General features: G+C 42.8%; 1 protein-coding gene across 2 annotated transcripts; it reads left to right on the forward strand.

The window, feature by feature from the left end:
- Positions 1-5,288: 5,288 nt before the first annotated feature.
- Positions 5,289-26,981, forward strand: LOC118392982 (leucine zipper putative tumor suppressor 1-like). Of its 2 annotated transcripts, XM_035785081.2 has the most exons (5): positions 5,290-5,925; positions 16,895-17,367; positions 21,802-22,644; positions 22,874-23,068; positions 23,288-26,981. In XM_035785081.2, exons 2-5 carry the CDS (start codon positions 17,017-17,019, stop codon positions 23,783-23,785), a joined length of 1,887 nt encoding a protein of 628 aa, XP_035640974.1. In that variant the 5' UTR covers positions 5,290-5,925; positions 16,895-17,016; the 3' UTR covers positions 23,786-26,981. The 2 variants fall into 2 exon arrangements, with proteins under 2 accessions (XP_035640975.1, XP_035640974.1); XM_035785082.2 differs by lacking the exon at positions 16,895-17,367 and having other exon boundaries at positions 5,289-5,925.
- Positions 26,982-27,415: the final 434 nt, after the last annotated feature.

The raw sequence follows: 27,415 nt of genomic DNA on the forward strand, positions 1-27,415 counted from the left end.
GTGTGTGTGTGTGTGTGTGTGTGTGTGTGTGTGTGTGTGTGTGTGTGTGTGTGTGTGTGTGTGTGTGTGTGTTTGCGCGCGCGTGTGTGTTTAATGTGGTCATAAACATTCGGGGAAAATACTATTGAACCATAAGTCCACAATAGACACACAAGGCTACAACTGATTTGCTGGTATGTCAGTGACTTTTACCCATTCTATGTTGCCTAGTATGCCACCTTTCAATACGGACAGGACAACATAACACTCATCTCATCAGCAACATGCTCTTGCAGGACAATGATCAAAATCACACGAATAAAAAAATGATCTCATTTAATGGCTCAGTTGATAGAGCATGGTGCTTTCAATACCGCGATTGTTGGTTTGACTCCTGGGGCCACTCATGTGTAAAATGTATGCATGTAAATTTCTTTGAATAAAAGTATCTGCTAAATGGCATATGTAACGGATGTGAAACGCTAGCTTAGTTAGCGGTGGAGCGCGCTAAATAGTGTTTCAATCGGTGACGTCACTTGCTCTGAGACCTTGAAGTAGTGGTTTGTGGAGCGATGGGTAACGATGCTTCGTGGGTGTCAGTTATTGATGTGTGCAGAGGGTCCCTGTTTCGCACCCGTGTATGAGCGAGGGGACGGTCTAAAGTTATACTGTTACACATATACTACTAAGCACCTCCTCAACATACATCCTACTACAGGAGCAAGCTAGAACATGTCAGGAGTAACTCTTCCATTACTTTAACACCCAGAGCGCCTCAAAGGACGTCTTTGAGCTAAAGTGCACAAACAGCTACTCCTAAACGAACGTAACATAGCAGGTGTAATAGAAACACCTGAAACTAGATCCCCTGGTCTTGACTAGAACAACAACAAAAAGTATTCTGCACTATTCAACCAATCCAGTAAATGTAGAGAGGAGGTAAGATGGAGTGTCGCCTTGTTTAGGTCCAAAAGCAGAAGTCATGTCAAAGGCTCTCTTTCCATTTCCCCTGAAAACCGGAACATCTGGTTGTTAGGGACTCGGCAGAGACAACTCCTGAACAGACGTTCACACCCACAGAGAGCTGAATAATAAAACAGGTGTGGGAATATAAAACCCTGACTTTGTCTGAAATAGAAATCACACACACACACACACACACACACACACACACACACACACACACACACACACACACACACACACACACACACACACACACACACACACACACACACACACACACACACACACACACACACACACACACACACACACACACACACACACACACACACACACACACACGTAAAACCTCTAGAGACAGCAGAGCCAGGTGGCACCGTGCATAAGATGACATTACTAACTACAATGACATTGAGTAAACAAGAAGCTAGTACCCCAATCATTATCCCTCACCCTCCACAGCGAACCACATAATGAAATCATCACCTCACGTTGGTCTCGGCAGAGAGATTGGAGAGCTGCCCCACATCTGGCGTAGACAGGACATAGATGTACTTTTACACCATTGAGCATGGAATAGTGTTATTGGCTTTTTTTCCTGGATTTTAATTACAGATAATTATGAGAAAGAAGAAAAGTCAGAATTCATTGAATACAATTTGGCACACTAGAGGTATTGGAGTCTGGAACAGTCATTTTCAAAAGTGCTCAGACAAACAAAATGTTTTTTTTGTGTGTTCTTTTTTTAACTGAGAAAGCACTTGCAAACTATACTGGAACATCAATTGTTACAAAGTAGTCACTTTTATTGCAACACATCTTGTCAGAGCTATTATAAGAGGTTTGGAATATATCTTCCAGCAACCAACCAACACCACAGTGGGAGTTCTAACCTGCATCACGCGGATCATTAATTCACCTTTTACATAATTGTTATGAACAAGAATATACACTCACCAGACAGTTTATTAGGTACAAAACTGGATCGCTCTTACAGTGAGTCACATAGGAGTGGCTTGCTACATAAAGCAGGCAAACAGACATTGAAGCATTCAGTTACTGTTGGGGTTGAATGTAAGAATGGGCAAAACCAGTGACCTAAGCGATTTTGAGCGCGGTATGATCATCGGTGCGCCAGATCCCGTATCTCAGAAACGGCCTCTAGGGTTTACCGAGAACTCTGTGACAAACAAACAAAAACGTCCGGTCAGCGGCAGTCCTGTGGGCGAAAACAGCTCGTTGATGAGAGAGGTAGAAGAAGAATGGCAAGAATTGTGTAAGCTCACATAAGAGATCCACATAGCACATTGGGGGCGATGAAACAACGGAAGGTCATTCATTTTCAATGAAAGAAGCAAAGTGGGCGGGGGACCGTTGGGCGATGCGAGAATGGGCGAGGGAGCTGAACAGGGCGGGACCAAAGTTGGGTAAAACTTAACTTTATGCAAATACTCTTGCGACAACACGTTGCTATTGACCAATCGAAGCTCACTATAGTTTCCTGCCCCTATTGGATTTGCTGTTGATACCTAGCACCACCTAGCCTGCTTACTAGCAACAACATGAAGGCGAAGCAAGTGTGACTATCCAAATTTACACGTGAAAATGGTCTTGGCCGTAATTGGCGGGCACACGATCTCCAACACTGGACAATTGAGGAGTGGAAAAACCTCGCCTGGAATATGACCGCGAGTTCAGTTTATTTGCACAGTCTGCACAGTCCCCAGACCTCAACTCAATAGAGCATCTTTGGGATGAGATGGAACAGGCTGTTCACAGCATGAATGTACCACCATCCAATCTGCAGCAACTGCATGATGCCATCACGTCAGCATGGACCAACATCCCTGTGGAACGTTTCAGACACCTCCTAGAATGCCCCGAAGAATTCAGACTGTAGAGAGGCCGACCTGGTACTAGATGGGTGTACCTAATAAACTGAGTTTATCTGTATAGGAAGGAAAGTGGAAGGAATAAGGAATATGTTTATTGCTTTTTAATTGGATTAAACATGATATATTCAGATTCCTTTTCATTTGAACCATTCTCTATTCCATGCAATACGATAGCTGCAATGTCAATTGCACCTCTTCCCTAATTAGTTCTGTATCCGTTTGGTTAGTTGAACAGCTGGTGTGTCATCATTTGAGAGATCCTTGTGTGTGTAAGGTGAGCCACAGTTTAGCCATCAGTTTTGTAACTTTTTACTTGTTTTAAACAGTTAATTTCGCAGTATGTTTACGAAGCCTTTTAAGTGTCAGAGCGTCTGCCAGCTCTCTCACAATTTCTCTGTGTGAATTATTGAAGAGGGCTGGAGAAACCAGTGAAGCAGGTTTAATCCTCAGGAGCTGAACACTGAGCGTTAAGACCAGGGAGACACAGTGAAGCAGGTTTAATCCTCAGGAGCTGAACACTGAGCGTTAAGACCAGGGAGACACAGTTGAAGCAGGTTTAATCCTCAGGAGCTGAACACTGAGCGTTAAGACCAGGGAGACACAGTGAAGCAGGTTTAATCCTCAGGAGCTGAACACTGAGCTTTAAGACCAGGGAGACACAGTGAAGCAGGTTTAATCCTCAGGAACTGAACACTGAGCTTTAAGACCAGGGAGACACAGTGAAGCAGGTTTAATCCTCAGGAACTGAACACTGAGCGTTAAGACCAGGGAGACACAGTGAAGCAGGTTTAATCCTCAGGAGCTGAACACTGAGCTTTAAGACCAGGGAGACACAGTGAAGCAGGTTTAATCCTCAGGAGCTGAACACTGAGCTTTAAGACCAGGGAGACACAGTGAAGCAGGTTTAATCCTCAGGAGCTGAACACTGAGCTTTAAGACCAGGGAGACACAGTGAAGCAGGTTTAATCCTCAGGAGCTGAACACTGAGCATTAAGACCAGGGAGACACAGTGAAGCAGGTTTAATCCTCAGGAGCTGAACACTGAGCGTTAAGACCAGGGAGACACAGTTTAAGCAGGTTTAATCCTCAGGAACTGAACACTGAGCTTTAAGACCAGGGAGACACAGTGAAGCAGGTTTAATCCTCAGGAGTTGAACACTGAGTGCTAAGACCAGGAGACACAGAGGATGAGTCATAGCATCAGCTCCAGAGCATTGTCAGAATTTATCTTTCATATATAACCAACCCCATTTTCATCACACAAGTCTACCTAATACTCACAAACTGTACAATGAGTAGAGACATTGTGTAGGCTGTTACATAATAAGTTGTTATTAACTCATGATTGATTTGCCTGCTCCTATTATAAACATAAAGTAATACAACAGAGATTGGACATTTTGAAGCCACTGTGGGTAGAATTACATGCACACCGTGCCTATGAATAGCTTTAGAAGAGTGTGGAGGCATTCAACAAGAACAGTGGGCTCATCTAATAAGAACAATGGGCTCATCCAAAAAGAACAGTGGGCTCATCCAATAAGAACAGTGGGCTCATCCAAAAAGAACTGTGGGCTCATCCAAAAAGAACAGTGGGCTCATCCAATAAGAACATTGGGCTCATCCAATAAGAACAGTGGCTCATCCAATAAGAACAGTGGGCTCATCCGATAAGAGCAGTGGGCTCATCCAATAAGAGCAGTGGGCTCATCCAATAAGAGCAGTGGACTCATCCAAAAAGAACAGTGGGCTCATCCAAAAAGAACAGTGGGCTCATCCAAAAAGAACTGTGGTCTCATCCAATAAGAACATTGGGCTCATCCAATAAGAACAGTGGCTCATCCAATAAGAACAGTGGGCTCATCCGATAAGAGCAGTGGGCTCATCCAATAAGAGCAGTGGGCTCATCCAATAAGAGCAGTTGGCTCATCCAATAAGAACAGTGGGCTCATCCAATAAGAACAGTGGGCTCATCCAAAAAGAACAGTGGGCTCATCCAAAAAGAACAGTGGGCTCATCCAATAAGAACATTGGGCTCATCCAATAAGAACAGTGGCTCATCCAATAAGAACAGTGGGCTCATCCGATAAGAGCAGTGGGCTCATCCAATAAGAGCAGTGGGCTCATCCAATAAGAGCAGTGGACTCATCCAAAAAGAACAGTGGGCTCATCCAAAAAGAACAGTGGGCTCATCCAAAAAGAACTGTGGGCTCATCCAATAAGAACAGTGGCTCATCCAATAAGAACAGTGGGCTCATCCGATAAGAGCAGTGGGCTCATCCAATAAGAGCAGTGGGCTCATCCAATAAGAGCAGTGGGCTCATCCAATAAGAACTGTGGGCTCATCCAATAAGAACAGTGGGCTCATCCAATAAGAACAGTGGGCTCATCCAATAAGAACAGTGGGCTCATCCAATAAGAACAGTGGGCTCATCCGATAAGAACAGTGGGCTGATGATATGTTTGTATAGAATAACAGAACCTCTAGGCTGAGTCGGTCTAAGTGCCAATTAGAGAGGAGAGACAGAGAGAGAAAGAAGGAGAGAGAGAGAGTAAGAGAGAGAGAAGGAGAGAGAGAGAGGAGAGAGAGAGAAGGAGAGAGAGAGAGAGAGCGAAGGAGAGAGAGAGAGCGAGAGAGAGAGAGAGAAGGAGAGAGAAGGAGAGAGAGAGAGAAGGAGAGAGAGAGAGAAGGAGAGAGAGAGGTAGGTAGGAAAAGAAAGCAGAGTGGGAGACATATCGCTCCAGAGATAGGATGAAAGGAGAGTGAGAGGAAAAGAAAGGAGGAGGGAGCAAGAAAGAGGTAGAGTGAGTGGTAGTGAGAGAGTGGGAGAAAACAAGGTAAACGAGAAGGAAAAAAGGGAGAAAGCAAAATAGTGTGTTTCTGTAGGAGGATGACAGTGTTCACTTCCTGGTCGATGGGATGAAGTGAACACACAGTACGGAGAGACGAATACGGGCTGAGAGGACAAAGAAACATAAACACCAAAGGAAACATTGTGCCTGTGTTTCCCACCACACCAGCGCTAGCCATCCTCTACAGGGAAGAGTCAGACCCAGGAAAGCAGCACAGCACTCAGTAATGGAGGTAGGTCCCCTTAGGGCTCAGGCTCAACATGTTATGGCTGCTAAACTGGATGTGATGGGCTACAAGTAGATCATATTGACTAGCTCAGGGCAAACATGCTAGGAAGTCATGGAAAGGCATTGGAAAGAAGTCGAGCATTTGGATGTGTTCTGATTCGGCAATTCTTTACTGTAAGCAGAGGAGATGTTTTGCAGTCCATGATTGAAGAAGAACATGTATTTTAACAATTAAAGAGTTGAAAAGTTGATCCTTTTAGTGCAGGTGTTTAGCTTGTTTTCTAAAGAACAACTCTCTGGAGTACATGCACCTTGGTCCTGACTGAGGTGTCAGCTTTCTACTGCCTCTAAACACTATCAAGTCCTGTTGTTGAAACTACAACTATCAATATAATATGTAGCAATAAAATGTTACATACTACAGCTTTTGATAGTGAATAGAAGAAACAGCAAATGACACAGTTTACAGCAGGGGGCATCTGTGTTGCTGTACTAAATCTATAAACTGTATTTCTATCTGGAAAATGCAAGACAATAAAATAACAATAAATCAAATCACTTATTCATTAGACACAATTCATGACACAGAAATAGATCCTTATTCTCTTAACCGACAACCTACCACCCCAGTGTACATCAAACAAGGAGATTAGTGTACACTGCCATAACGTCAAACCATTGTGACATCTGGGAACATTACTTGTTGAAACCTGCAGCCAGGTTTAAATACAGGGTCTGGTGACAAGATTAGATATTGGATAAACAGGGCACCTGCACAGACATGTTCAGCCATGCATTATCGTGCAGCTTTATGCTGGGAATAAAAATGGATACAGTAAGATGTGTGGGTGTAGAGAAACTGGAGATGACAGGCTTTGGAAAGCAGCACAGTCTTTTCTTATATTCCATCTGCAGTGTCTTCATACTAACCATTAAAATCTGCTAATGAAGCTCTCAAAATAACTGGCCCAGATACCCAAATACAGCATGTGTATATAAGGCGTGATTCAGCAATGCGAATGTAGGGATGCTATTGCTATAGTTTTAGCACAGCGAATGAAAACACAACATTGATGCCCCACCCCCAAATATGCATATATTTATTTCTTTAAAAATCAGAACAGAAAGTACATTAAGTCCTCAAATGTCGGCTGCACAAGCAACAGCCAATGTTAACCTTGAACACTAGTTGAAGGCCCAGTGCAGTAAAACTGTGATTTACCTGTATTTTAAATATAATTCCATACTGTGAAATTGTGAAAATAGTGATAATTCCATTTTAGTGTAAGAGCTGTTTGAAAAGTCCTCCTGAAATTTCAACATGTTTTGTGGGATGGAGTTTTGGTCAATAAGAATATCAAACCACAGCTTTCCCCCTCCCCACAGTCCTAACAAAATTATTGCTTGAGAAATTGCTATTTGGTAAGAAACTATTTTTGTTGAAAAAAGCCATTTTAATTTTAAAAATCACAGTAGGGTACTTAATTGTTACCCAGAAATGATTTGATATTGGTATACAAATGGCTGGATTGGACCTTTTTAAAGGACAACTTATTGTATTTCAGATGTAAATGGTATGTTATAGAAGTGTCCAGAAAAAAATGTTAACTTCTTAATATGCTGTATGGGGAGTCCAACATCTGGGGGGAGAGTTGGCTCCCAAAGCTCTGGGCTTCATGTTACACCAGTGTTTATCATTTTGAGGTTCTGAATTATTGAATTATCATAGCGAATTAGGTCACGGTCAAGGTTATCGGGACTATATACACCCAGTCTTAAATAGTTTGATAACAAAAGTAGGCTGTAATGATGAGAGTATAAAACTATTGACTATACAAGTGTGCTATTTTCTGTTGATTTAAACAGCTTGTGTCATACCAAGAGGTCTAAGACAGGTTGGAATCATTTGCATACAGGGAGGGACCAGGGAATTTGGTCACAATGCGGACGCAGTGGGCAGATAAGAAACACATTTTAAGTAATGTGTAGATGCAACAAATCCCGATCAGATAATGATCGGATCATCTTAATCAGATGAGGACAACCACCTGTTAACGCAAGGTGCAACTACGGCTTCTGTGTAACTAATGGCTGGTCCAGATAAGAGGCCTGGCTCTACTTCAAACCTAACAGCTCTGTCACAGGGTATTCTGCCCCCTGATTCAAGGCTTTGAGTTTAAGCCAGTGTAACACCATCCCCAACAATATAGAACTTTCTACCTAGCATGGCCAATGCTCTTTAAAGTTTGGAGCTAAATGTACTCCTCCTCTAATGCATCTCAGTAGACACTCCTGTCAATTCTTGTCTTAAAAGGGGCCTCAGCTTGTTTTGGGTCCACAAGCTTTCAGTCTGTGGTTCTACATTATTGAAAGAGAGAGATACCTAGAGAAACTTTTACTTACTTTAAAATCCTACTTCCTTTTTTGTTTTCTGTCGCAAGTGGAACGGGTCACTGCAGTTTCAGTTTTAGATGCAGGTTAGTCTGAAAAAAACGAATCAAAAAAAGATTGAAGCTCAAATTGGCCATGGCCCATGGGCATGATGCAAATTCTAAAAATAATAATATTTGCTGCCATACATTTTCACTGTCGTTTCATTTTTAGTCCAACTCAGAGATAAAAGCCTAAGAAGTAAATATTTCATGATTACGGAGAGGCTACTGATCTTTAGCATCTAACGGACGACACACACAACTCTCTAAAACGATTTTTGGATAGATTCCAGGCACTTCCAGTAACATTAAGTGTTCAGCCATCAGAGAACAATCATCAATGTAGAATGTGGATGACGTGGCTCAACAAGGAAATGTATATAAAAAAACATAAAGCCTTTAGCACTTGTCGTTTTGCGGCATGGTCATTAAAGGGTAAAGGGTACCATTTGGACTCAATTAAAGACATGTTTGTCCTTGCTTGGAGCCAAGCTGCTAGGCTTATGCAAATGCCTTTCACAATGTAAATAGCAGGCAGCCCAGAAATACAATGAATAGAATGGACATCCCCCTCTCTAAAAGTTGATTGTTTGTCAGTCTAATGTCTAATTTCAGAGTGTCGAAATCGCTTCAGGCAAGCATTCTAATTTCAGAGATAGGTCTCCATTAAAATGGGCCTGGCTATTCTTGTCTCAATGAAAAACAATAGTGCTGAATTAATGAGTATAGTGTGTGCTCACTTCATCACAACACTCATTTAACCTTGCCCCCCATCCACACAAAGCCCTTTCCTCAACCACTCAAAATGATTGATTGAAAGACACTTAGGGTAGCCTACAAAATACCCACCAGCAGCTAAATCATGCAACCTCATATTCAAACATAAAGTTGACATTTTGATTGATGTCACACACACACAGACACTCACTCTTCCCTCAGTGGCAGTAAGTATGTGCGATTCACTCTTCAGTGCTAAGGGGTCATTTACTCACAGCCTCCTCAGTAATATACTAAGTGGATCATCCAATTAGATCCCATTGTATGCTCTAAGGAGGAGACATCACACTAGTGCATGCAGAACCTGGATGGACGGATAGCAGGGGAAAACAAGGGACGGTGAAAGATAGATGCTTGCCTCCCACATCATTCTAAGTACAGTCTAATTTTAAAGAAGATTACTCATACTTTCTACACGATGAATAACAGATTATTTTGTATATCTAGGCAAGTCAGTTAAGAACACATTCATATTTACATTGACAGTCTACTGGGAAACAGTGGGTTAACTGCCTTGTTCAGGGGTAGAAAAACAGATTTTCACCTTGTCAGCTCAGGGATTCAATCCAGCAACATTTTGGTTACTGGCCAAATGCACTAACCACTAGGCTACCTGCTGCCCCTGACGATGGCAAGCGATGTCAGGGGATCCTTGACAGGCTACACAGCGAGAGAGACGGGTCCTTCATGTTCAATTATTCAGCTCATCACACACTGGAAATGCTTTTTCTGTCATGTACTACCCTTTTCGATGGCTCTCACACACACACACACACACACACACACACACACACACACACACACACACACACACACACACACACACACACACACACACACACACACACACACACACACACACACACACACACACACACACACACACACACACACACACACACACACACACACACACACACTCACACTCACCCTTTATGTGAGCTAAGCATAATGGCTTTGTCATGACTGGGAGGACCTTAGGCTAAAAATGTTGATCATCTTGTCTCCTCTCCCTATTCACAGTCTACGTGCTACGAGGGGACAGCAAGTCAGACTGGTGTTTTCAATACATGATATTAGTTATTAATAACAAAAATACAGTTGAAGTCGGAAGTTTACATACACTAAGGTTGAAGTCATTAAAACTTCTTATGGTCTCGACAACATTCCGCTGAAAAGGCAGTGCGCGATATTCAATTTTTTTTTTTTTTAAATATGTAACTTTTATACATTCACAAGTGCAATACACCAAATTAAAGCTTAACTTCTTGTTAATCTACTCATCGTGTCTGATTTCAAAAAGGCTTTACAGCGAAAGCACAACATATGTGTCCGATTTTAAAAAAACTTTAGGGAAAAAGCAAACCATGTAATAATCTGAGTACGACGCTCAGACAAATCAAGCGATACAGATATCCGCCATGTTGGAGTCAACAGAAGTCATAAATAGCGTTATAAATATTCACATACCTTTGATGATCTTCATCAGAATGCACTCCCAGGAATCCCAGTTCCACAATAAATGTTTGATTTGTTTGATAAAGTCCATAATTTATGTCCAAATACCTCCTTTTGTTAGCGCGTTCAGTTCACAAATCCAAACTCTAAAGACTGTTGACATCTAGTGGAAGCATTGGGAAGTGCAATTTGACCCGATAGACACTGTATATTCTATGGGCAATGAGTTGAAAAACTACAAACCTCAGATTTCCCATTTCCTGGTTGGATTTTTCTCAGGTTTTTGCCTGCCATATGAGTTTAGTTATACTCACAGACATCATTCAAACAGTTTTAGAAACTTCAGAGTGTTTTACATCAAAATCTACTAATAATATGCATATATTAGCAACTGGACCTGAGTAGCAGGCAGTTTACTCTGGACATGCTTTACATCCAAACATGAAAATGCTGCCCTCTATCCCAAACAGGTTTAAAGTTCATTTTTCAACCACTCCACAAATTTCTCGTTAACAAACTATAGTTTTGGCAAGTCGGTTAGGACATCTATTTTGTGCATGACACAAGTAATTTTTCCAATAATTGTTTACAGACAGATGATTTCACTTACAATTCACTGCATCACAATTCAAGTGGGTCAGAAGTTTACATACACTAAGTTGACTGTGCCTTTAAACAGCTTGGAAATGTCCAGAAAATGATGTCATGGCTTTAGAAGCTTCTGATAGGCTAATTGACATAATTTGAGTGAATTGTAGGTGTACCTGTGGATTTATTGCAAGGTCTACCTTTAAACTTGGTGCCTCTTTGCTTGACATCATGGGAAAATCAAAAGAAATCAGCCAAGACCTCAGAAAAAAAATTGTAGACCTCTACAAATCTGGCTCATACTTGGGAGCAATTTCCAAACACCTGAAGGTACCACATTCATCTGTACAAACAATAGTACGCAAGTATAAACACCATGGGACCACGAAGCCGTCATACCACTTAGGAAGGAGACACGTTCTGTCTCCTGGAGATGAACATACTTTGGTGCGAAAGGTGCAAATCAATCCCAGAACAACAGCAAAGGACCTTGTGAAGATGCTGGAGGAAACAGGTACAACAGGATCTATTTCCACAGTATCGACATAACCAGCAAGGAAGAAGCCACTGCTCCAAAACCTCCATAAAAAAGCCAGACTACGGTTTGCAACTGCAAATAGGGACAAAGATTGTACTTTTTGGAGAAATGTCCTCTGGTCTGATGAAACAAAAATAGAACTGTTTGGTCATAATGACCATCGTTATGTTTGGAGGAAAAAGGGGGAGGCTTGCAAGCCAAAGAACGCCATACCCAACCATGGAACACGTGGGTGGCAGCATCATGTTGTGGGGGTGCTTTGCTGCAGGAGGGACTGGTGCACTTCACAAAATAGATGGCATCATCGGGTAGGGAAAATTATGTGGATATATTGAAGCAACATCTCAAGATGTCAGTCAGGAAGTTAAAGCAAATGGGTCTTCCAAATGGACAATGACCCCAAGCATACTTCCAAAGTTGTGGCAAAATGGCTTAAGGACAACAAAGTCACGGTATTGGAGTGGCCATCACAAAGCCCTGACCTCAATCCTATGGAAAATTTGTGGGCAGACCTGAAAAAGTGTGTGTGAGCATGGAGGCCTACAAACCTGACTCAGTTACACCAGCTCTGTCAGGAGGAATGGGCCAAAATTCACCCAACTTATTGTGGGAAGCTTGTGGAAGGCTACCTGAGACGTTTGACCAAAGTTTTAAAGGCAATGCTACCAAATACTAATTGAGTGTATGTAAACTTCTGACCCACTGGGAATGTGATGAAAGAAATAAAGCTGAAATAAATCATTCTCTCTACTATTATTCTGAGATTTCACATTCTTAAAATAAAGTTTTGATTCCAACTGGCCTAAGACAGGGAACTTTTACTCGGATTAAATGTCAGGAACTGTGAAAATCTGAGTTTAAATGTATTTGGTTAAGGTGTATGTAAACTTCCGACTTCAACTGTATGACAAAACTTGACAAAACTTCTTGATGTTATCATGAAATAGACATTTTTACCTAGTTGTATCTAGACATGTGCATGTGCACATTGCGACCCCAATAGAAAACACATGTAACTCTTTAAATATTGACCATATCGAGACGGTACTTCTAAGAAGTGCCATCTGGCCCTGTGGCTATTGAGGTACAGTAGAGCCCAGCAGCACGTTCCTTGTGAGACCTCCCCATAGCATTCACGTCAATAGCCATGAAGTGCTTTGAAAGGCTGGTCATGGCTCATATCAACACCGTCATCCCGGAAACCCAAGACCCACTCCAATTCGCATACCGCCCCAACAGATCTACAGATGACGGAATCTCCATTGCCCTCCACACTGTCCTTTCCCACCTGGACAAAAGGAACACCTATGTGAGAATGCTGTTCATTAACTACAGCTCAGTGTTCAACATCATAGTGTCCACAAAGCACGGTGGTGCTTAGCTCAGTTTATCACTAAGCTAAGGACCCTGGGACTAAACACCTCCCTCTGCAACTGGATCCTGGACTTCCTAACGGGCTGTCCCTAGGGGGTAAGGGTAGGCAACAACACATATGCCACGCTGATCCCCTCAGGGGTGTGCGCTTAGTCCCCTCCTCTATTCCCTTTTCACCCACGACTGCGTGACCAAGCATACACTTCAACACCATCATTAAGTTTGCTGACGACACAACGTTGGTAGACCTGATCAGCAACAACGATGAGAGGAGGAGGTCAGAGACCTGGTGGTGTGGTGCCAGGACAACAACCTCTCCCTCAACATGAGCAAGACAAAGGAGCTGATTGTGGACCACAGGAAAAGGAGGGCCAAACACACCCCCATTCACATCAACGGGGCTGTATTGGAAAACTATCATGGTCACAATATATCAAGACAGTCGTGAAGAGGGCACAACAACGCCTTTTCCCCCTCAGGAAACCCCCCCACACGCAATTTTGTTTTTGCATTGATGCTACTCGCTGTTTATTATCTATGCATGGTCACTTTACCTACATGTACAAATGACCTCGACTAACCTGTACCCCTGTATATAGCCTCGTTATTGTTATTTTATTGTGTTGCTTTCTATTTTTTACTTTAGTTTATTTAGCAAATATTTTCTTGAGTCTGTTTCTTGAACTGCATTGTTGGTTAAGGGCTTGTCAGTAAGCATTTCACCTGTTGTATTCGGCGCATGTGACACAACATTTTATTTTATTTTAGGTATAAATCCTGTCCTTTATGACCCTGCTCTAGCCTCTATGAGGTAATGGATTGGCTATGTGTGTCACTGTGGGTGTCTGAGTGCCAGCTGGTCCTCTGTGTGGCAGGGCTTTGTGTCAGGCAGGTCAGCTGGGGATTGGGGGAACCAGCAGCAACCCTTCTTCCCACTACACACACTCACTCAAAGAGATCACTCCCTTCAAACCCCACTCTCAGTGTCGCCACAAAACCCCCACCCACCCCAATCGTTCTCCAGTGACTGAAAACCTTAATCATGGTGATCCTAGAAGGCCTGAAGGTCAGATGGATGTTTATAATCTATATACATTTTGATGATGTAGGCTTAATCTTGATGAAATTACAACATTTTCCTAAATACAAGAAGACCCTCTGATAGGTTTAGTGGATACAGTTTGCATACATTATCTTAAATATCTATGATAGTCAATGTAAAATGAGTGCAATTAACCACAGATTTAAGGAAATATTGCCCTACTGCTAATGCAGAGCACTTGGAATGGATATCCTTAAATCAATAAGCGTCCATCTGTGAACATTGTGCAAAATATTCCTCTGATCAACATCCTATCATGGAAAAGTTTATCAATTAAGGTTTTTATGTTAAAAGGTGGAAACAATTTAGACTGCTTGTCTAAAACAAGGGCTTACTTCTACAGAGGCTGAGAATGTGGGCGAGCTTAAACTGATATAGCAGCACTGAATGCGACTCAAAGCCGCTTAAAGCCCTCAGCAGCAGCACCAGTGGTGTAAAGTATTGAAAATAATGTACTTTTTACTTCATACATTTTCCCTGACATCCAAAAGTACTTAGCAGGACAGGCAAATACTCAAATTCCCGCACTTATCAAGAGAACATCCCTGGTCATCCCTACTGCCTCTGATCTGGTGGACTCGCTAAACACACATGTTTCATTTGTAAAGGATGTCTGAGTGTTGAAGATAGCCCCTGGCTATTCTTAAATTTAAAAAAACATTAAAACCGTGCCGTCTGGTTTGCTTAATATAAGGAATTAAAAATTACTTATACTTTTACTTTTAAAACATAAGTATATTTTAACAATTACATTTACGTTTGATACTTAACTATACTTAAAACCAAATACTTTTATTTGACTTTTACTCAAGTAGTATTTTTCTGGGTGACTTTTACTTGAGTCATTTTCTATTAAGGTATCTTTAATTTTACTCAAGTATGACAATTGGGTACTTTTCCCACTTTTTCCCACTGCACCATTTGCCATTTATTCTAAAGTGTAGTCATATATTTTACACTCAAATATGGTGTTGTCTGTTTAATAGGAGTACATCAACTACCAGACAAGAGTCCACACAAAGACTGGCACACTTCAGGAGACAAAGAAAGAGAGGGGATCTTTCTCTTCAGCCGGAGAGGTGTTTGTTCAGAGTGGGTGCAGGGCAGAAGGGAGGGAAGGAACAGAGAGGGGAGGGGAGAAACAGAGAGGGGAGGGGAGGTTATTACACAGTCAGTTGATGGAGAAAAGGGGCAGAGGGAGTTTGGGAGTGTAAAGAATCCATTGTGAGGAAAGGAGTTAATCACTTGAGCGGCGTGTGCCGGTGTAAAAGGAGCACATGTTGTACACCCCATCCCCTGGGGGGGCTTCCAAGGTCCCATCTCCTGCCTTGCTGAATTTACATGTCAGTAAAGGAAGACCCACCCCCTCAGAATGGTACCCTCTTGGCGTGGTGATGTGTTCACTGCATGATTGGTTCATTCAGACACACACACTCAGACACACAAACACAGCTACGTGGTATTTCTAGGACTGGACCGATTGCAGCGTGTTAGTCTGCTAGATGGATGCTTTTCCGTGGCAGTAAGTCAATGTGAATATTTTCTAGTCTTGTGATGAATTCTGGTGGCGAATTCTAGAATTTGAAAGGGATTGTGAGAGAATTATTTGAGATACATCAACCAGACAGACAGCAGGGGGGAGGGGAGAAGAACGATGTCAAAGATTGTTTACATGTGGCATCTGGCATTTGTTCTGTACTTGAACAGGTATACATCTAGATTATTATTAGCTATTATTTCTGCATTGTAAGGGAACAATGCCAAACAGTACAATCATGTAGAATGTATCCTCATCCTGAATTAAGCTAAATATATGTTTCTTTCTTACATGCTGTACTGGATAGTGGCCAAGTGGCTGTATTCTCTGTCCATTGTGATTCTAGTCCTGGTCCACATAGCTATTATTGCATTTTCTATGAAAACATAAGATGAGCAAAAGAGGCGCATGTTTTGTCAATCTTTTCATCTCCTCCTGAGAGACAAACAGTGCAAAACTAACGCTCCTTATTCAATCAAAACAACTGCACTTGCACAATACTCTAATCATGAAGAGCATTAACAGTGACAGCTATGCATGTCTTTCAGGCCAGCCACACTGTGGAAATAATGATTTGCAACAGATTAGCCATCAGCTACGTACTACTTAATGGGACTATTATAGTTGGCCCTTTGAAACCATGCTTTTGTTCCTGGGGACATTATGCTTAAAGAAAGGACACCAGGTGGTTGGGGAGCCCAAAGGCAATATCATTCACTTCGGAGACCTCTGCTTATTAGTAACTAGTGTGAACTGAAAATACACTATAGGTCTGTTCCCTAGAGGATTAGAGACCATGGTTGGCAACATCTGGGACCTTGTATCTCCCAGGGCAGGGGTGAGGAAGAGAGGATACGTCTATAGCAGGGATAGGCCACCCTGGTCCTGGAGGGCAGCAGGTACTTTATGTTTTTGATTTAACCGACCTGGAAGACCAGGTGTGTTGAATTTAGGCAATCATTGAACTGATCAATTAGCTCAATTGGTTAGGTGTGGTGCCTTGTTGGAACAAATTCCTGCAGTACCAGTGGCACTCCAGGAACAGGGTGGCCTACCGACGGTCTACAGTATGGTTGTTGCAGAAAATAAATCCCTTTATAGAATAAAGTTACATTCACAAAATACAACAATAACAAAACATCTGAAATCAAAATGTCTTCCCTGCAGATGGAAACATTGACAATACCGACCTGGGGTCAAGAGTATAACACCCATTCCCAGTACCTCTACAATAGCTTACGTTAAAGCTGCCAGGACATCTCTTCTGCCCTCACCTATGCCCAGAGACCATGGGAAGTGTCAGCAGCTTCATCTCAGGTCCCAGTCTCCACAGCAAGCACCGTCAGGCCACGGAGTACAAACTAAAGAAGGCAGGCCATCCCCGGAAAACGGGCCGGAGCCTGGATGGCCTACTGAAGTACAGCTTTTCTCAGGGGTCTTCCAACCACACCACTAAAGACATCTCTCAGGCAGGCAGAAGTGAGGACTTATTTTACTTAAAGGTGAGCCAGAAGTCGCGGATGACTCACCGCAGAGGCGTCCCAACAGAAGATCGTGTAGGAGAGGGACATTCTACTGATATGGAACCAGACGGTAGAGAGACACCTAAACTGCTGCCTATGTCTGGGAAACTGGAGAAGGTGAGACTCTGACTTGCTCAACATAATTTTGAATATGCCTGTGTTGTATAATTAATAACCAGTAAGACAATGTCAAACACAAGATCAGACAAGCACAGTAGGTACTATAGCAAACAACCACATTACCTCTGTTGAAGCACCAAGCCTTGTGTTGTCCAGTCTGTTTTGAACCATCTTCAGGGTTGATGACTAAAGCCCCAATTCTGAGTTAGTTTTTTTAGCCTAACTGCAGCAGCACGTAACCACACTCAAAGCCATAGACATAGCTAGGTGAAAGGACTGACAGTCCAAGAGATTGAAATAACAATTGTAAACATTTTGAAACTATACCGTATTTGTTAACAAAGACTAAAATGACAGCAAAAACAAGCAATTGAGTAAAATAACCGTATATAACCTTATGATTGTGCGCTCAAGAAGGCATTATAAGTTCTATTCTTCAAGAATGAATGGGTAGGCTATATTCTATTAATGAAAATCACAGTAAATATTGCAATGGCTTGATATTTTGTAAGATGTCATCAGTGATGTTCTTATGCAAACCCTGTTCTCTGAATAAATCAAATCACATTTTATTGGTCACATACACATGGGTACCAAATGTTAATGTGAGTGTTACAAAATGCTTGTGCTTCTAGTTCCGACAATGCCGTAATATCTAACAAGTAATCTAACAAATTCACAAAAACTACCTTATACACACAACTGTAAAAGGATGAATAAGAATTTGTACATATAAATATATAGATCAGCGATGGCCGTGCGCCATAGGTAAGATGCAGTAGATGGTATAGAATACAGTATATACAGTGGGGTGAACAAGTATTTGATACACTGACGATTTTGCAGGTTTTCCTACTTACAAAGCATGTAGAGGTCTGTAATTTTTATCATAGCTACACTTCAACTGTGAGAGACGGAATCTAAAAATAAATCCAGAAAATCACGTATGATTTTTAAGTAATTAATTTGCATTTTATTGCATGACATAAGTATTTGGTCACCTACCAACCAATACGAATTCCGTCTCTCACAGACCTGTTAGTTTGTCTTTAAGAAACCCTTCTGTTCTCCACTCTTTACCTGTATTAACTGCACCTGTTTGAACTCGTTTCCTGTATAAAAGACACCTGTCCACATACTCAATCAAACAGACTCCAACCTCTCCACAATGGCCAAGATCAGAGAGCTGTGTAAGGACATCAGGGATAAAATTGTCTCAAAGAAAACCATTAGTAACACACTATGCCGTCATGGATTGAAATCCTGCAGTGCACGCAAGGTCCCCCTGCTCAAGCCAGTGCATGTCCAGGCCCGTCTGAAGTTTGCCAATGACCATCTGGATGATCCAGAGGAGGAATGGGAGAAGGTCATGTGGTCTGATGAGACAAAAATAGAGCTTTTTGGTTTAAACTCCACTCGCCGTGTTTGGAGGAAGAAGAAGGATGAGTACAACCCCAAGAACACAATCCCAACCGTCAAGTATGGAGGTGGGGATGCTTTTCTGCAAAGGGGAGAGGACGACTGCACCGTAATGAGGGGAGGATGGATGGGGCCATGTATCGCGAGATCTTGGCAAACAACCTCCTTCCCTCAGTAAGAGCACTGAAGATGGGTCGTGGCTGAGTCTTCCAGCATGACAACGACCTGAAACACACAGCCAGGGCAACTAGGGAGTGGCTCCGTAAGAAGCATCTCAAGGTCCTGGAGTGGCCTAGCCAGTCTCCAGGCCTGAACCCAATAGAACATATTTGGAGGGAGCTGAAAGTCCGTATTGCCCAGCGACAGCCCCGAAAGCTGAAGGATCTGGAGAAGGTCTGTATGGAGGAGTGGGCCAAAATCCCTGCTGCAGTGTGTGCAAGCCTGGTCAAGAACTACAGGAAACGTATGATCTCTGTAATTGCAAACAAAGGTTTCTGTACCAAATATTAAGTTCTGCTTTTCTGTATCAAATACTTATACTTACATTTTTGTTTTAGATTCCGTCTCTCACAGTTGAAGTGTACCTATGCTTAAAAAAATTACAGACCTCTACATGCTTTGCAAGTAGAAAAACCTACACAATTGGCAGTGTATCAAATACTTGTTCTCCCCACTGTATATATGAGATGAGTAATGTAGGATACATAAACATTATTAAAGTGGCGTTATTGTTAGTGATGGCTGTTTAACAGTCTGATGGCCTTGAGATAGAAGCTGTTTTTCAGTCTCTTGGTCCCAGCTTGATGCATCTGTACTGACCTCGCCTTCTGGATGATAGCGGGGTGAACAGGCAGTGGCTCGGGTGGTTGTTGAGCTTGATGATCTTTTTGGTCTTCCTGTGACATCAGGTGCTGTAGGTGTCCTGGTAGGCAGGCAGTTTGCCCCCGGTGAAGCATTGTGCAGTTCGTACTACCCACTGGAGAGCCTTGCGGTTGAGGGCGGTGCAGTTGCCATACCAGGCGGTGATATAGCCCAACAGGATGCTCTTGATTGTGCATCTGTAAAAGTTTGTGAGGGTTTTAGGTGACAAGCCAGATTTCTTCAGCTACCTGAGGTTGAAGAGGCGCTGCTGCGCCTTTTTCACCACACTGTCTGTGTGTGTGGACCATTTCAGTTTGTCCGTGAAGTGTACACCGAGGAACTTAAATCTTTCCACCTTCTGCAGTACTGTCCCGTCGATGTGGATGGGGTGGTGCTCCCTCTGCTGTTTCCTGAAGTCCACAATCATCTCTGTTTTTTTAATGTTGAGTGAGAGGTTATTTTCCTGACCCCACACTCCGAGGGCCCTCACCTTCTCCCTGTATGCCGTCTCGTCGTTGTTGGTAATCAAGCCTACCACTGTAGTGTCGTCTGCAAACTTGATGATTGAGTTGGATGCGTGCATGGCCACACAGTCATGGGTGAACAGGGAGTACAAGAGAGGGCTGAGAACGCACTCTTGTGGGGTCCCAGTGTTGAGGATCAGCGGGGTGGAGATGGGGGGCGGCCCAACAGAAAGTCCAGGACCCAGTTGCACAGGGCGGGGTCGAGACCCAGGGTAACGAGCTTAATAATGAGTTTGGAGGGTACTATGGTGTTAAATGCTGAGCTGTAGTCAATGAACAGAATTCTTACATAGGTATTCCTCTTGTCCAGATGGGATAGGGCAGTGTGCAGTGTGATGGCGATTCCATCATCAGTGGACCAATTTGGAGTGGGTCTAGGGTATCAGGTAGGGTGGAGATGATATGATACTTGACTAGTCTCCCAAAGCTGGACAGGAGTCCACAAGCCTACCTCTCACACTTTAAAAGTGCCACACATTATTATCCATGTAAATCTTAGCGTTCTAAGCTGACATATGGAATTGTTTTAAGGTGGTCATAGTATGGATCATTTAACTTCACGATTTTGAATTTTAGGACCACTTTAAGAATAAAAAAATATTAAATATTGAATTTGGACTTTACTATTACAGCCCAGAGAAACACATTGTATAACACATTCATAAATTGTCATAAACACATAAACAGTTCGAAAATAAATCATAATCATTTCAGGTTTTGAAATGTGTCTGTCCTATATCTAGGAGATAGAAGAAAGATCAGATAATATTGTTTGTATTTTCTTTTTACATATATTTAAACCCTTTTTGGGGTTGGCACAAAACTAACTTCATACCTCCATTCATTTTTAAACCCGGTACCGGTTACCTTCAGATGAGTCCTGTGACACTCATGTTTGTGAGAGTCTCCCCTTTCCATGGAGGGGTTATAATAGTTTTATAGGTCAAACCGTTCCTACGCTACAGACGTTTTTGTGAGAAGATGTCTTTTGTTCTGACAAACAGCGCTCTAGCTTTGTCAACTTTCACCACAGATGCGGAAGTGCGACAGGCAGATGCGGAAGTGCGACAGGCAGATGCGGAAGTGCGACAGGCAGATGCGGAAGTGCGACAGGCAGATGCGGAAGTGCGACAGGCAGATGCGGAAGTGCGACAGGCAGATGCGGAAGTGCGACAGGCAGATGCAGTGGATTGAGATGCATTCAAAGCCAAAAAACAGATATCTCTATGTTATGGGGATTTTTACAATTATGTTACTTAAATTGAAGCACCAATCGACTCTAAGGGATTATTATCACAGAGTAGGGCTTTTCATATTTTCTCAGGCAGTACAACAAGGTGGAGGAGGAGGTTGGGTATAACTAGTGGTTTTTCCGGACAGCACAGACAGAAATATCTTATGTTACATATCTTTCATGACAGTTTCATGTATTCTGTATATTTATACATTGCATGTTTACATGTACAAATCTCACATTTCTGGGTGGATATAATATGTTCCCCCAGCACTAAATGATGGATTAGTCATTGGCAGTATTATTTGCTTACATGAACATCTCCATTGGTTCTCCAGACCAACATGTTATCTAATCAACTTAATTTGTTCCATCTCCTTCTTCTACCTCTAGAATATGGACAAGGCTTTGATCCGGCCCACAGCCTTCAAGCCAGTCATCCCCAGGAGCACCTCTTCCACAGAGACGCACAACAACCTCACCCACCTCCTTAGTCCCCCAGAGAGAACCAGAGACTCCCAGGAGACCCAAAAGGACACATTTTCAGGGACCCTCTCAGACTCTGGGCAGGATTCAATGTCCAGCCTGCCAACTCACAGCACCAGTGGGAGCCACAGTGCTTCCACAGGCCCATTGACTCAGTGTGCAGGAGGCACAGCCCATGGCATGACCCATCCCCAGCAGCCCCCCCTCTCTACATGGACCAACGGGAATGGCATAAGTGCCAGTGCCAGGGTCGCAGCTCTAAGCAATGGAGGGGCAGCGAAGGCTAACAGGGACACCATCTCCCTCCCCTCACCTCAGCAGCCCAGCCCTCTCTTGGAGGAGATGGGGGGCTGTAATCGCTCACCCATCTCCACAGATGAGTCCCTAATTGAGCTGCTGGAGCAGAGGCTGCTGGAGAGTGAGACAGAGCTGCAGGAGCTACAGGTGAGCTTTGAGGAGAAAGAGGTGGACACGTGCCAGCTGTTTGAGGAAAAGCAGAGGTATTGTGTTGAGGAGATGGAGGGCCTGAAGCAGAGGTGCTCTACCAAGCTCAGGCAGGTCTCCCAGAGGGCCGTGAAGAACCACCAGGCCTTGCAGTTGAAGGTCAGCCAGCTGCAGCAGGACAACCAGAGGCTCCAGGACGAGCTGGTCCAGATGACCCAGGAGAAGGACCTGATAGAGGTCAAACTGATGTCGTTTGAGATGGAGAAGAACCAACTAGACCCCACCTTAGAGGAGACACAGTGGGAGGTAAGTGGCCAGCAGGTGTCATGAGCCAGGAGTTTTGACCATATGATCCATATGGTCTTACCAGGGCTAATTGTAGACTGTGACTAGGGCTCAATGTATTTTCTGGTCAGGTCACTAGGATAAACGATTTATAGCTACTGAACACCCGGGTCTATGTCATTTCAAAAATGTATTGGACAAAAGCAACCACTAGTTCAACACAGTTTTTACCCTTTCCATTTATTATTAGGTATGCCAAAAGGCTGGGGAGATCTCACTGCTGAAGCAGCAACTCAGGGACTCCCAGGCTTGTGTCACTCACAAGCTGAATGACATCGTCAGCCTCAAGGCCTCGCTGAAGGAGACCCGGTCCAAAATGGAGGCACTGGAAAAGCAGAACAAATTGCAAGAGGAAAAGATACGCTCTCGCAGTGTGGATGTGGAGGTACTACGTCATTTTTCTTAAAAGAAAATCAGAGGAAGTATGATATGCAAACAGTATAGATTTCTTTACTGATTTTTAGCCGCTACACTAGTGGTGAGCCAATGTAAATTGCATTTAAGAGTGAGTGACAATGCTAAACCTAGGCCATTATCTACTTGACCTCCATGTTCAATAGAAAAATGCATTTGATAATGACACAATTCATATATTCCACCCCAGGTATGCCAAAATGAGCTCCAGCGCAAGAAGAACGAGGCTGATCTACTAAGAGCAAAGGTGGACATACTGGAGACAGACATCAATGAAATGAAAAAGGACCTGGCCCTGGCAAAAGAACATAGGCAGCAGCAAAAGGCCAAACTGGAGGCCCAGGAGAGGTCAGACCAGAGTGGGGGCACTGGAGGGAGCATGAGCACTGACTCCCTCCAGAGAGAGGTGAAGAAACTGAAAGTGGAGCTCAGGGAAGAGAGAGAGACTCAGGAGAGGCTGTCGAACAGCTTTGAGCACGAGAGACAGACGTGGAACAGGGAGAAGGACAGAGTCATCAAGTACCAGAGGCAGCTTCAGCTCAACTATCTGCAGATGCACAAGAAGAACCAAGACCTGAAGAGGATCCTGCAGGAGCTCACAGCAGAGTTGGAGAGTCGACCGGAGTTTGACGTGGACATCCACAGCTCAGGGTTACACTATGAGGATATTATCGCCACAGAAATGTGAGGGAGAAACCCACAGAGAATAGTAATAACGATGCTCAAATGTTCTAACAGGGTTATTAAACAGTCATATGAAACACATAATTTGTTATATCTGGCCAAAACACAGATTAGCTATTGCTCCCTTGGCAGGGACAGCATTTTCGTGATAATCAAGTTGGCTAACATACTGCTGCAGGATATGATAGAATTACGGTCAGGTTTTGATCTTTTTTAATAAAAATCCTTCATTTTCTGTGACTGTGTAAAGCAGGCTATAAAGGGCACATCCGGAGTTCAAACAATAACAAATAACAAAACAGCTAATGGGATGGGGCTTGAGAACTATAACTACACTGAAATTCATAGACATAGCTATGGATGCAATGACTGATCATCCATGAGATCAAAGTTATAGATTTTACTGTGTTTTGAAGCTATACAGTGTTTGTTTACATTGTCTTTGTATACAAACATTATAGGTTATACTGAGGTAAGAGAGTTGAACTAAGCTCTTTAAGCATTTATGAGTTATATTATTTAAAATTCAATGGCTATATCATCAATTTAGTCCGAAAATGGATGTAGCAACTCCAGATGGTCCTTTAAGCTTTTGTTATACATAAGTGTGGTTTCCCGGAAACAGATTTAAAATATTTTTTGATGAACATTCTCCATTGAGCCTGCTTTTTATTCCAGGACTAGGCGTAATCTGTTTCCAGGAAACCACCCCATAATGAAACCACCTTATAATGTTCAATTGACAGTAGCCTAGAAAGCCTACGAAATGGTTATTCCACTTGAGAAGTTTCCTAGCATTGTAGTGAGTTGGGGCATTCTTTCTGTATGTGTCAAGTCCTACATAAGATGTTGTAAGCTCCACAACAACCACTGAGACACAGCAATATGATGTGATGTGTTTTCATTGAACCTTTTTGATCACCATCACCACTGTGGCCAGAGATATTGCAGAGACAATGAGGCAAGAGGCTGCCCTCGTCAGCACCAACACAGATACTGGCATCTGCACATGTGTATGGGAGTTCACATATCTCTCCTGTAACATAATACAGTAGCTGCATGGCAACAAATGCGGAGGCGTGCAGCCTCTCGCTTCACACAGTCTTTGTTTTTGTTGGAAGTCGCTTGCTCTTTGTGGTAACCATATACTGTAGCCGCGTCTACCGTTTAAGTGTCAAAGCACTGGATGTACTGTATATTTTGTGAATAATCATTCATATTATTTATTGATATAAAGGATACAAAAATGGTAGTGATTAGTGTTGAAAGGAACTATGCACTTCCATTTTAAGAGGGGTTAGAACATGATTGTCAAAGTGCATCCCACACTACAGTCGTGGCCAAAAGTTTTGAGAATGACACAAATATTAATTTTCACAAAGTTTGCCGCTTCAGTGTCTTTAGATATTTTTGTCAAATGTTACTATGGAATACTGAAGTATAATTACAAACATTTCATAAGTGTCAAAGGCTTTTATTGACAATTGCATGAAGTTGATGCAAAGAGTCAATATTTGTAGTGTTGACCCTTCTTTTTCAAGCCCTCTGCAATCCGTCACGGCATGCTGTCAGTTAACTTCTGTGCCACATCCTGAAGGATGGCAGACCATTCTTGCATAATAAATGCTTGGAGTTTGTCAGAATTTGTGGGTTTTTATTTGTTCACCCGCCTCTTCAGGATTGACCACAAGTTCTCAATGGGATTAAGGTCTGGGGAGTTTCCTGGCCATGGACCCAAAATATCAATGTTTTGTTCCCCGAGCCACTTAGTTATCACTTTTGCCTTATGGCAAGGTGCTCCATCATGCTGGAAAAGACATTGTTCGTCACCAAACTGTTCCTGGATGGTTGGGAGAAGTTGCTCTCGGAGGATGTGTTGGTACCATTCTTTATTCATGGCTGTGTTCTTAGGCAAAATTGTGAGTGAGCCCACTCCCTTGGCTGAGAAGCAACCCCACACATGAATGGTCTCAGGATGCTTTACTGTTGGCATAACACAGGACTGATGGTAGCTCTCACCTTGTCTTCTCTGGACAAGCTTTTTTCTGGATGTTCCAAACAATCGGAAAGGGGATTCATCAGAGAAAATGACTTTACCCCAGTCCTCAGCAGTCCAATCCCTGTACCTTTTGCAGAATAGCAGTCTGTCCTTGATGTTTTTCCTGGAGAGGAGTGGCTTCTCAGCTGCCCTTCTTGACACCAGGCCACCAGGCCAAAAGTCTTTGCCTCACTGTGCGTGCAGATGCACTCACACCTGCCTGCTGCCATTCCTGAGCAAGCTCTGTACTTGTGGTGCCCCGATCCCGCAGCTGAATCAACTTCAGGAGACGGTCCTGGTGCTTGCTGGACTTTCTTGGGTGCCCTGAAGCCTCCTTCACAACAATTGAACCGCTCTCGTTCAAGTTCTTGATGATCCGATAAATGGTTGATTTTAGGTGCAATCTTACTGGCAGCAATATCCTTGCCTGTGAACCCCTTTTTGTGCAAAGCAATGATGACGGCACGTGTTTCCTTGCAGGTAAACATGGCTGACAGAGGAAGAACAATGATTCCAAGCACCACCCTCCTTTTGAAGCTTCCAGTCTGGTATTTGAACTCAATCATCATGACAGAGTGATCACCAGCCGTGTCCTCGTCAACACTCACACCTGTGTTAAAGAGAGAATCAATGACATGATGTCAGCTGGTCCTTTTGTGGCAGGGCTGAAATGTAGTGGAAATGCTTTTTGGGGATTCGGTTCCTTTTGCATGGCAAAGAGGGACTTTGCAATTAATTGCAATTCATCTGATCACTCTTCATAACATTCTGGAGTATATGCAAATTGCCATCATACAAACTGAGGCAGCAGACTTTGTGAAAATGTATATTTGTGTCATTCTCAACTTTTGTCTACGACTGTACACTGAGAATGTCGCACTGGTAATGATATCTCAAAGATGTAAAACTTAGCTTTGGAGCTGATCACTTGAAAACAAATTCCATCTGAGAATATCTAACATGTACTGTATCTATTGGTATATTTATGATATATACACAGAGACATGTTTTTCAAATCTGACAATAAATGTAGATGTATAGATAGATATATGTATATAAATAGATGTACACTACAAAATCAACAGTGTGGCTTTTCATAACATCTCTATCACTGTAAAATTATTTGGCTACTTGATATATTAAACATTTTCTCTTCCTCGTATTGTTTAATCCCAGCCGTTTGTGTTTGCATTGCCCTTCTGGCATCTTCTGCTATCACATGGAGGTTTTCAATCCATTTTTCCAACATGACACCATGAAGGTTAGAAAATGGGAACGTAGCTTTTCTCAGACCTATAGAGGCATTCCAGCCTGTGTCAGTAATTGGACAGCAGTTAAGGCCTTACCCAGCTGTGATTCTGATGGCTGGCTAACATTCAAGCACAAAGAGGTTTGAATAAATTAGCAGGCAGAGGCACATGTGCAACATACAAAAGAAAGGCACTGGTCATAGAACAACTAGCTGTTTTGCAGATGTATAATAACCAAGTGAAATTGGACAGGTCCACGGCTAGCTCAGTCTTGATTCTAGTCGTCCAGACCAAACCGTTTGTTCATTGACGTTTGTGGGCTCTATTTAATCCGTATCGCGGAAGT

This window comes from Oncorhynchus keta, chromosome 14 (assembly GCF_023373465.1).
Source record: "Oncorhynchus keta strain PuntledgeMale-10-30-2019 chromosome 14, Oket_V2, whole genome shotgun sequence".
NCBI lineage: Eukaryota > Metazoa > Chordata > Actinopteri > Salmoniformes > Salmonidae > Oncorhynchus > Oncorhynchus keta.